The sequence below is a fragment of the Halyomorpha halys genome, unplaced genomic scaffold (genome assembly GCF_000696795.3).
Source record: "Halyomorpha halys isolate HHAL.00 unplaced genomic scaffold, Hhal_1.1 Scaffold212.1, whole genome shotgun sequence".
NCBI lineage: Eukaryota > Metazoa > Arthropoda > Insecta > Hemiptera > Pentatomidae > Halyomorpha > Halyomorpha halys.
In genome coordinates, this window is record NW_027107855.1 from 639,107 (window position 1) to 651,307 (window position 12,201).

The window sequence follows — 12,201 nt, forward strand, 5'->3', positions numbered from 1 at the left end:
TTTCATAATACTGATAGAAAATAACAGGATTGTACTGAAGCATAAAACAAGAGCAAGTAAACAAACATAGTGTGCAAATACTTTTTTCCTTGTGTTTATATTACATTTAAATAAATTTTTATTATGATCAATATTTTAAATTGAATTTATACTGTTTCTTAACAAGCTTTAATTATACTTTTTATTAAGGAACCTCAAACTATTTTATTATTATTTAAATTAATTATGTAAACAAAAGACATTTGCACACTGTGCAATTTTTGGCTTTCTTCTTTCACTTTATGTAACCGCTTAAAAAAAGTAACTGTAAGTAAGTAATGTTAGAATCATGTGCATGTGCATGTGTGCGTGAGCGAACGTATGTGGTTGGGTGTATGTGTAGCTTTATAAAAATCTATAGACGTTGATGACCACAAGGTTTTACGCCTTTAAACAAAAACTAACAAACATAGTAACCAATCAAAATTGGTCAATCAATCAAATAAGTCAATCAAAATGGCGGAGCTGGTCAACAGTACACATGCTATGACGAAGGTTATATTTGTAACCTGATTGTAAACAGCAAGAGAAAACTCCTCATCCCAGCTCTCAAATAATCTTTTCTTTTTGGATGTATTCTGTGAGCATATTGAAGTATTGTGTTAAAGAAGGTTTGTTTCCGTTGATTCCTTTTACAATATAACATTTAATATAGTGATTTTTTTTCTTTTAGAATATCATCTAATGAGCAGACTGTATTCCAATATTAAATTTTTTAAAAATGAATTACTTTTTGTGATAAAATAATTCACTTAATTTTGAACCAAAGTTCAAGAAGAGGTATGTGTATTTTGTTTCGCCAGTCTCATAAATTTCATGAGAAAAATTGAAATTGTTCATTACATGTATGAATGTTATGCAATGTTTTTTTGTGTATTTAATAGATATTCTTCACTCCTTTATTTTTAATCCCTTTAATTTTTGAGTTTTTACAAGTAACGAGAAAAATAATCTATATGCAGTTAAAGTTATACACATTATTTCTTTAAATTAACTCAAATACGTCTCAAAATTCTTCCTGACTCCTACTTTACAAATCTTTCAAATTAGAAAAATAAGTTAAAAAAAAAATTATCGCAGATATGCAATTATATTTAGTAATGATATTCACACCTGAAAACATTATTAAGCAAAGATTGAATGAAGGCATTAAAATGTTTTTAATATTGGGTTGTTTCATGTGAAATGTCAGTTTTTTACAGGAAAGGTTATTTAATAAATAATAGGAGTAATTTGTATTCGACAACAGGCATGTTGTCACATACAATCCATTTTTCATCACTCATGATTATTTTTTCTAGAAAAGGCTCATTTTTTGCTTAGTAAGCAGTGAAACGCATGTTTCATGACACTTCAGCTGCTACTGCTCATTAAGTTCATGTATGACCCATAGACCTGCCCATTTTGGTCCATAGACCTTAGACCTGACCAATGGTCTTTCAGTGCCGGAAAACTGTCAATACACTTGTATTCAGTTGTGCTGCAAGTTTTTTAATAGTTTGGTAAGGATTTTTTTACTTCCACAGTAAGCCTAAGTTCATCGTCGTCAATTGCTAGTGGAGATTACCCTCCAGGATACCCAAATTTGTGTCACCTGCCAAACATTTTTCAAACCACTAGAGAATGACCCATTCGTTACAACATACTTCCCCAAACACCATGGTAATATTTTTTGTCGAAGTGTATTAAAGTCATTAAAAAAATTACTCAAAAATTAGGTGTTTCTATGGTCCTATTTTATCGCATACCAAACAATGTGCAATAAATTGGAATGATAATAAATATTATAAAAAAAAGAGAGGATTAATAATGGCTCATTGTAATCTGTAAACATAAACATAGTAAATAACAAAAGTCCACTATTCCCACTTTGAATTTCTGAAATAATAAAAACATAAATAATTTCATGTGAAATTTACCAATAATACAGATAATACATTGGAGATTGCTGGTTGTATAAAACATTTTTTATGGTTGTCAAAACATGTCTGAATAAGGAGAAATTATATGGTAGCAAGTTTGAGCTACTTGTTCGAATGGTTTCAAAGTATCTAATCATTATAATATCATAATAGGTCAACTAATCATCAGTACATTAACTAATGAAGTTATCTCTCTAATCTTAGAAAAAATTTAAATTGTTATATGAGGTAAAAATGACAAAGAAACTTGGTCCAAAAAATCAACAAGTTTTACATAAATAAATAAAATAATGCAGATTAGTATGTAAACTAATTAAATCTTGAAAAGAGGATTTATAATTACATCAAAAAATAGTCGAGTGTAAAACAGTATTTTTATTTAAAACTGTTAGTGAAAAATATTAGCCATTTTCTTAAACGATGTTATTATGTAAGTTCAACTAACAACACCATTGAAAAATTGGTGTTTCAGAGTCAGTATAATACTACCCATGTTCCTACAACAAACAAACTGTACTTTAACTTGTTTAAGGATAATGGTAATACAGCCTTTAATTTTTTGCTTTGTCTATTTATGGAGGTGTTATTCTCCTGGAGTAAGTACTATCTCTCTACTCTAAAAGAACTATTTTTGATTCTCGGCTTAGAGTCGATTGTCTCTTATTCAAGAAAGTCTGAAAATGGCTTCCTGTGTATCCTCACTATATAAGTCAGAGAATAAAAAAAGACATTTTGATCTACGCAGTTTATGATTTGTTCAATTTTAATCATGTACCCCTCCCCCCAATACCTCCTTATGTCTCTCATGAGCTGATGTTGGATTGTTTCATTTCCATTATGTTAATTTGTTGGTGGATATGGGTTGGTTTAGCTGTTCCTAGCCAGAAACAAATTAAAGTTTTAATTAATTGCCTTATTTATATGGATGTTTAGTTTCTTGGTCTTTTCTAAAATAATGAAAATGATTCAAAAATATTAAAAATTAGGCTAGTGTTTTCCCTTTTGAATGGCCCACCAATAGAAAAGTCTGAAGCAGGTTTATGGCTGTTATTTAAGTAATTGAGCATAACTCAACAACGTTGGGTATGTTCTCTAATTTTTTTATGATTAGTTGATACTATATAGAGTTAACTTATGGATTAAGTGTTAATAGTAGCAATATTTTGAAATCCAATAGAACCAAATTTGAGACTTTACTGTTAATAATTCAGAAATGCTTTTTCTTTGAAATACCAATTTGTACTAAGTATAATACTAAAGTTTGAAATGAAATACTTGTGTAAATGAAAAATACATCATTATGAATCAACATTTACATGTTACACTATTGGTAGTTATGATATAGAAATAAAATCTTTGTAATACATTTTCCCAATTGTAAGATAGTAAGTTATCTAAGTATTTCACTAAGGATTGGACATGTATGATCAGTTATAGTTGTTTATATTTAATATTGTGGTAACACAATATTAATATCTTAAATATTTTCAGATTAAAAATGGTCTGTGAAAAATGTGAAAAAAAGCTTGGACGTGTAATAACACCAGATCCATGGAAAGCTGGAGCTAGAAATACTGTTGAAAGTGGTGGAAGAAAAGTAGGAGAAAACAAAGCGATAACTGCTAATAAGTCAAGATTTAATCCCTACACCGCAAAATTTGAAATTTGCCGCATCTGCAGGCAAAAGGTGCATCAAGTGGGTTCCCATTATTGTCAAGCTTGTGCCTACAAAAAGGGTATTTGTGCAATGTGTGGAAAAAAATTATTGGATGTCAAAAATTATAGACAGTCTTCTGCATAGACAATATAAATATTTATTAGAAATTTTGATGTAATAAGAGTTTCTTATTGATGAATATGTATATTTTCTGTTAAGTACATGTTTTTAATTCAACATGAAAAGTACAAATATGTAAATTATGAAAAATAAATTTATAGACTTAGTTTTTAATTTTGATCACTTTGAATTTTCCTATTGTTTTAAACTATTCCAAATTCCAATAATAATTATTATGAATCGCAAAATTTCTCTTTAAGTTGTTGTGAGTCCTTTTATATTTACTAATGTGTTTGTTATATAGTTATATTTGTAGATGCCATATAGGTCATTCTCCAAAATTAGTGCTATTTAGCTATCAAAGTATGTTGAAAATTAAAGTCGATTGGTTCGATTTTTTTTTTTTTTTCTTCAGTGAATGCTCCTCAATATGCTTGAAAATACTTGAAACATTGTCTTTTTCAGGATTATCTCATTTATTATGACAATAAATCCCAACTAAAACATAATATCCAATATGATGAACAAATATTATTTTGAGCATGTTATATAAACAATCATCATATTTTTAATCAGAATCTGAAGGAACTAACAAAAGCTTTTAGTACTATTTTTATGTAGTTAAATTGATTGGAAAAAACTCATAACCTCAGGAAAAAATACCAAACTAGCAAGTTGAATGCTGTTAAATCTACTGCTGTTTCATTTTAATTTGGGTGGTGAAAATACCATTCTTTTAATGGAAAATTTTGAGGACGAAAGAACTTTTATAATTATCTTGTTTATTAATTTTACGAACATAGATGCCCTGGACTACCAATTGAGTATTTGTGACTTTGTTAAAATGTGTTATGGTTGTTGCTGTGTTCCAGCTAAAATTCAAATAATGTTTTTTTATCACTACTTAAACGGTTACTGAAAATATGGAAGTCTTTTTTTTAGATTTACTGCTAAAGAAATCATTGACTTTTAAAGTCACAGTTTCAGCTTTATGGCAGGACTAGCCAGTGGAGGAGGATAATAACACAAAAATAAAATCATTCACATTCAGATAGTTGAACATTACATTACATGGAACTTAAAAAGCTCTTTGACTGAAATAGCACCGAAGTTGGAGAATAATACATACACATCAGTCAGAGAAACCTTATTCTGGTATTCATGGTGTTAAATCTGAATTGTCTACTCTTTTCACTTAAAATTAAGGAAGCAGTTATGTAACCTATTTGAATTCAAAAAGTTGCCTCTTGGATAAAAAAAATATATTAACTCTCTTTAGGTCTGGTCCCCCCTCCCCTCAGGCTCTATACATAACGTATTTCAATGTCACGCTTATAATACAGATATAAATTTATCAAATTACATTAAATTTTTCCTTTAACTATCTGTGAAGAATTTGCATTGTTGATTTGAGAAAAAGTCAAACTTGTGATTCATGATGATTTTTTCTCTCATAAAAACCATAGTTCGGTTACACATGTATTTTTTGAAAAAAATTTGTTGAATACATTTTTGTTATTATTTTCTGGTATTTTAGAAAGTCATAGGAATACATAAATACCTTTTAATAAGAAATGCTCTGAATGGGTTTAATGGTTTTTATATGGACTTGTCTGTAGCAATGTGTGAGGTTACTTTTTTCTTATTATTTAGTGTTTAGTAAGATTTTTTAAAAGTTTTTTTCTTTTAATTTAGAGGAATTTCACTTTATAATTAGTTCTATAAAAATTCCTAGGGTTAATGCAAATATTTTTTTATTATGTTTATTTCAATAAATTCATAACTACTCTTCTATTTTAAGCAATCTAAGAAAGATATTGAAATGGGGAGAAATCTAAAAATATGACAAAGAATAAATTAACTACTTAGATTTTTTAAATAAAATCTAAATATCCCAAACTAAGAAGAATTAAGAATAAGAAGTAAAATGTACATAAATAGAGTACAACAATCATGGAAAATATTTCTGGAAAATGGAGGTCCTAAACATTGGCCAATTAAAGATTATGTTAGCCATTGTAAGAGTTTTATGATTCTTCAAATAAATATAACAAAACATTTTATCAAGTGTCCTAGCTATAGTCAGAAGAGTATGTTAATGAGCTTTGAAGGGAGAGGAATCTTACTGTTGAATATAAAGCTATTATATTGTCCTTTAGTGTGTAGCTATCAGTCAAGAAATTGTGCTTCCTGTTCATGCTCTGCATCTAAACCATTAATTTTTATTGTAAAAATCAATGGCCATTGAAGAAAACAATAAATAAATCAGTAAAAAAGTTTCAGTGTAACTGTTTTGTAAGAACATTTAATAATAACATTTTAACAAAAAGGTTCTGTTAATATAATTTCTTATATTAACAGAAAATTTCTAATATAAGTACTCACTTGTAAGTTTAAATATCCGTATGCAGCAGAATTTGTGTTGGATCTTTTGAGAAATAACGTTCTCACAAAATAAATTTATTTCTGTATAATTTTTTTTTTTTCTTGAGTTGTATAAAATCAATAAAGAAGTTTCACTTCAAAAGGCTTTTGCATAAAACATTTCAAAAAGATTTCTTAGAAAACTATAAGTTACATCGAAAGCTTAAATTAAAGTGCAGTTATTTCAGAACCCAACAATAAATGTAATTTTTTTTTTAAATTATTTATTTGGTTCTATTTCAATGTCAGTATGAAAACAAGAATTCTCATTTTATCTTTGCCTCAGAAAATTGCTCTGTATATGAAATAAAAGGTACAAGTATTAATGAGTAATAAAGATAGTAAAATAATTTGTAGTTTATTTAATACCATATTCATGTTTGTAGATATTCAAATTCATTATGCTACAATGAATTTATGGATGATCTCATGATACCTCTTGATTGATACTTGTTTATTATTCTGCACAATAATATATACAATAAAATGGTTGTTTAATTGTTCTCTATAGCCATTGATTGGCTTTATTTTGTTATATTATTATTATAACTAGCCATAGAATTGTAATGTAATGTGAAATTTAAATGAATCAATCTCTCTTTGATTTAGGATTTGGCTGCTTGTAGGTGTTTACTATTAATATATGGATATAAAAAAATTCTTTATTTGGGGTGGGGGAGCCGTGTTGCAAACTTAATCGTTGGGAATAGTTGTTTTATTGCAGTAACAGGTAATAAAAAATTCTCAAAGTTCGATTTCTTCAGAACTATGAGTGTCTCAGGGTTAACTTTTACACATTTGAATGCTCCCACCAACGACATAGAAAGAAAGACAGAAAAAATTGGTGTGGGATTTTGGACCAGAATACTAAGTTCTTTAAGGAAAATGAATTTATCTTCACCGTTTAGATTTTACATCATAATATGTGTCTGTCTCATATTTTCAACATCACAACCATGGAACTTTTGAAAACTCCGTTAATTCTGAATAACATACATGATAGAGAAATTAGTCCAATTGAAAACACTGGGACATTTCCAACAAATCCATCTGTACCCCCCTTAGTTTTTCCTAGCTCATTTGTTCTTCCCTGGTTAGCAACCAATTGTTGAGATTCATCTGTTTCTTTGTCATCTGTCTGTTCCTGTGTCATTCGATGCATCCCTTTTTCTGTCTCCATCTGTTTCCTCATAACGCAGGTCGATTTTTCCTAACATAGGGGGTAGGTTAAAACCTAATTATACAACTAACTTACGTGTCATTAGGAGTTATTATCATTATTTCAAAGCCAGAACTCATTAAGCCATCATATTGTATACTATGAGCCATTTAGTTGAAAATCCTTACCACCCTGGAGTTTTTATCATGATCCAGAGTTATGATGCATACAACGGAATTATGATTAAAGCCAAATCTATATTTGGCATAAACAAACCGATGCTCATATGCCGCTTTTCTCAATTCCCCAATATTGTGGAGGGCAATAAAATATATTAAAAAAATACTTGTTATGAAGTAATAAAATAATCAAAAACACACTTACTCATTTCGATTTTGAGTTACATTACTTTCACCTTTCTTAAAGTGAAAAAGTTTTTTTAGCTTAAAACATTTAGGAAAATAATTTTATTCCCATTCTTTATTATATTTTAGGTAACTTTAATGTGTAATTAAGTATATTAATCTTTTTTGTGTTTTTCTAAAATAAAGTAGGTAGTTGAAGTTGCACAGGAACAAGAAAAGAACAAATAAACCCTGTTCATTCAAATCAATTTAAGCATAGTACTTAAATTTGTTGTAAATAGTACTGTTAACACCATGTTAATAATTAACTTGTAAATATTATTTACTTAGTATTAGTATTTAATTCAATTAAATTTATTTTTAGTTGTATTATTTTCATTACAATTATTGTTTCTTTTAAAAGAAACATATGTACTTTATATTTAAATTATAATAATTAAGGCCAGGCCAAGCCGATGATCTGCATTTGAAAATCAGCTCTTGCTAATTATTCCTTTAACTAGACAACTAATTAACTAATAAATAAATTTCAGTTTTACTGAAAAATTTACTGTTCCAGTTATGAAGTTGTTGGCTATTTAAAAAGTCATGACTTTTTGTCAAACAGTTTGGTGATATCGAGATATTACTGTTAGTATATTAAGATATTATAGATTTTATGTGATTTCATCACAATCCTGGAATCAATTTTTTTTAAATTGATGTACAGTATAAACTAGTAATTTCTATGACAGTATTTTTATTTTTTTAAAAATCACTAAAAAGGTATGAAACAAAATGCAATCGAAAAAATCAATGAAATTATTTTATTTTTTTAATGGTAGAAAATATATTAATTTTAGAGAATGATCCAAATTCCTTACTCTGAATTTTTAACTATTAATAGTATTTAACTATGTAATAAAATTGCAATTTGTTAGTTTTATGGTGATTAGAGGGGATGGAATTGACAACGAGAAAGTATGATAATTATTTTAATTTCAAATAATTTACAGAAAGCAATTATCATATATCCAATGACTAATTACTGGACATTAGAAGGTTTTTTTTAATATACAGAAACACCTTAACCATCAAACATTTTTTTTAAAGTGTTAGTTACATCTCTAATGTAGAAATGATTCTTTATATTATTGTTTTTATATGGCAACATATATTTCACAATATACCAAAACTTAATATTAAATTCATTTATATTCATTCTATATAAAATTTTATTTACAATTAAAAACTACTATTTCAAGTAAAAAATAAAGAAAATTACAAATAGTTTTATCTAGTGCCTAGTGTAATTTTATTAATTTCATAGCACCAACATCTTAAGTTTTCTCTCATGTTGAGCAAATTACTTTATACAGAGCAATAACAAATATATATATATTTCTTTATTTATATATATATTTAATTTTTTTTAACTTACATATATTTTATACATTTATATATCCAAGTTATTTTATCTGTACACGATAAAAATAGTTTTCATTCTTTGGCACTCTAATACAGAGTCTTTTATTAAAAATAAAATACCAAATTTACATGTTAGACAAGATAATATAATCCTCAAGGATACTGGAAATGGTTGTAATACATGTAAAGTTTTGATTCACAGCAGAGACATTAATTATTTTCAGTTATAACAATTACTAAAATTAATGGAATGTGTATATCACTTGGATAAATTTCTACATTAAGTAAAGCGGTTAGACTAGGGGGAAGAATGACCATTCCTGTTGGTTATACTCCTTGATGTTCCAGAACCTGGACTCCTTGGTCCCGCTCTAACTGGAATCCTAGACGGGCTAGTCTTAATGTTGGTAACGGTAACTCCACTCCTTGAGGGTTTCACCATTTCCGTTTTTTGAATGGGTGGTGATTTCTGAAGTTGTTCTTCACTTACAATTTCTTTATTTATGTTTTCAGTGGACATAATTTTAGATTTTTCTGTTTTCATATCTGGTGTTACAGGAGGTTCAGGTGATTCTTCTGGTGATACTGTTCTTTCATCATCTTGTAAGCTTTCAAAATCTAATTGATGTGAATTCATGTGATCAAATAACTGCTGTGTATTGTCAAGATGAATCACTTCAGTCTCTTCATGCGGTTTCAAAGACGTTACTTGTATTTCAGTAATAAAAGTAGACATTGTTGGCATTGGTGATTTGGGTAATTCTGGTGGTGTTTCATCACCGTTGAGTGCAGTAATGAAATCAGATGTTTCAGGAACACTCAAATCCCAATTGTAATTATTTACTTCAATGTTACTTATGCCATTCTCGTTGTTTAGAATCGATTTAGAAAATTTAAATGGAGTTGATGTAATTAACTCATTCTTCTCTGGTGTTGAGCAGCCACTTATACCTAGGTCTGCATCTGAAGAATCACTACCATTTTGAATAACATCTTCAAGAGTTCCCCAAACTGAAGATTTTTTCAAGGTACCTGTTCCTGTTTCAATTCTTGCTTCTTTGAAAGGACAAGTTTCTTGAGGAGGCATGGGTGCCTTCCTTTTCTTAGTACCTGGAGCTCCATCGCCTAAATCAAGTGAAACTGCTCTTTCTAATAGAATTATGTTCTCTGCCTCATATCTTGAAAGGTCACCTAGAGAAGAGGCTTTCCTATTTTCACTTTCAGGAACATGATGCACTGTTATGTGGGACGAGTTAAGTTCAATAGTTGTTCCACTTTTTTTGTCTCCATTTTCAGAATCACTATCAACAGATTCTAAACTATGATTATTTATACTTGCTTCATCTTCTATTGGTGATTGAGGTGGTTTTGGAGCTTTTCTTTTGTTTCTTTTAGCTGCAACTGGATCATCATTGTCACTCAGATCAAAATCTTCTTCAATTACTGATTTTCTATTGTTTCTTGCAGAAATACCTGCACGTTCTACTTCTTCAGGTACATTTGGTACAGTTAAGTCCACAGTCTGAAATCCTTCATCAAAATGTTTATTCTTTTCTAGAGTATTTTGAGCACTTACATTGACAATAGTACCTCCTTTTATTTCATCTTTGCTATCATCTTGATGTAATGAGTTGTGCAATTTTTCTTTAAGGTTTTGAATACCTTTAACTAGTATTGATTTCACATTATTTGGTGAGACTGTTTCTTTCTTCTGATCTACTTCGTCAATTTCAACCTTAGTTAATTCAACTTCGTGAAAAATGTTTTCATGTTTCTGGATACTTTCATTTACAAAACTGTTAGAGACTTGAGTGCGGTCCAGAGACTTGGGTTTTCTATCTAGTGTTGGAAATTTGGTCTCAGAATTGCTTATATCTGACATTAAACTCGATGGTTGTTCTACTCCTCGGCGACCACCTAGTTTTCTGATCTGAAAATCATAAAAATTATATGTAAATAAATATAATCAATGTTGAGAAATTGTTTGAATGAATGTGTAAAATGTTATAAATTATTACGTTTGAATGGCACGGAGCAAGAATGTGATCAATCACAATTTTGAAGACAATACAGTATTTTGAGTGAAATACTCTTTTTTTTGTGATTATAAAGGTATCAATTAGTTTGTATAACATCATAATGCTAACGTATTTAACTACCTATAATGTTATGAAATATGAACTATGTAAAACATTAAATATTAACTATTCCATTGAAAAATTTATCTCATCATATTCTTGCTCCGACCCCCTTATTTTTAAAAAAATAAATAAAGTATTCTAACTTTTATTACTAATTTTGAAGGAGGCTACTAACATTTTTAAAGAAAGGTGAGTAATTTTATACAGATTTTAAGTTGAGTCAATAATTTTTTTTTAATAAAAGTTTATGTTACAGCGAGTGTTGTATTTTCTTAAACATTTCTGGCTTTTAGTATCAAGAATAAACATGAAAAAAAAAAAAAACAATATCATTTACAAAATAAAATGTCATATGCTTGGTTCACTTGTGTTTGTATCTGTGGGTCATAGCTTTAGTGTGGTAGTCATAAAGGCCAAAGCTAGCATTCACAACCAGAGACTTGTTATAACATATTATGTTTTTACAATTTTTTCTAATCAATAAATTGTAATATTTTAAAATTAATTAATATCTGACTGTTGTTTTTAAATTAAATTAGTCTTAAACTATTTCATCAAAATATAAAATACAAAAAGCATTGTAATGACTAATTTGTTTTAAAAATTTTAATAAATAATTACATAAAATATGGATATATAATGCAAATTTTTGTTTTAACCAGAGGAACTTTTTGAAAGAAGCAACCAGTCACCTTCCTCACCTTTAAGAAACTAACAAACACAAGTGTTGAAACTAACTAATATTTGCACTTTTTATCATATTCTGAAGGATTATATTGAATAGACAATGTTAGATAAAAATGTATTCTAGGATGTGTTCGATGATTTCGACGATTTCGAGGATTGTGAGTAATTACTTTTAGGTTAAGGAGGATTATCTCTACAAAGAAGAAAAAGTGTATATATATATATAGATGTATATATACATATATTAATGTAAAATATTCACACTCACTTGTGAAGGAAG

The 12,201-nt window shown here is 28.3% G+C and overlaps 2 protein-coding genes across 5 annotated transcripts in view; one reads left to right on the forward strand and one right to left on the reverse strand.

Moving 5' to 3' along the window:
* The first annotated feature begins 310 nt into the window (after positions 1-310).
* Positions 311-3,912, forward strand: LOC106679624 (cysteine-rich PDZ-binding protein). 2 transcript variants are annotated; one of them, XM_014418884.3, is made up of 2 exons: positions 311-650; positions 3,453-3,912. In XM_014418884.3, exon 2 carries the CDS (start codon positions 3,460-3,462, stop codon positions 3,760-3,762), a length of 303 nt encoding a protein of 100 aa, XP_014274370.1. In that variant the 5' UTR covers positions 311-650; positions 3,453-3,459; the 3' UTR covers positions 3,763-3,912. The 2 variants fall into 2 exon arrangements, with proteins under 2 accessions (XP_014274370.1, XP_014274371.1); XM_014418885.3 differs by lacking the exon at positions 311-650 and adding an exon at positions 706-819.
* Positions 3,913-9,078: 5,166 nt separating this feature from the next.
* The window catches only part of LOC106679633 (uncharacterized), a 145,150-nt gene continuing 142,027 nt past the window's right edge, over positions 9,079-12,201 (reverse strand). For all 3 annotated transcript variants that reach the window (XM_014418895.2, XM_067046217.1, XM_067046216.1), the window contains one exon: positions 9,079-11,023. In XM_014418895.2, the coding sequence (XP_014274381.1) occupies positions 9,392-11,023 (1,632 nt within the window). In that variant the 3' untranslated portion in view covers positions 9,079-9,391. The remainder of the gene's footprint in view (positions 11,024-12,201) is intronic.

What these genes read in the sequence shown, in the direction of transcription:
- LOC106679624 (XM_014418884.3), top strand. Translation starts at nt 3,460, where the DNA reads ATGGTCTGTGAAAAATGTGAAAAAAAGCTTGGACGTGTAATAACACCA.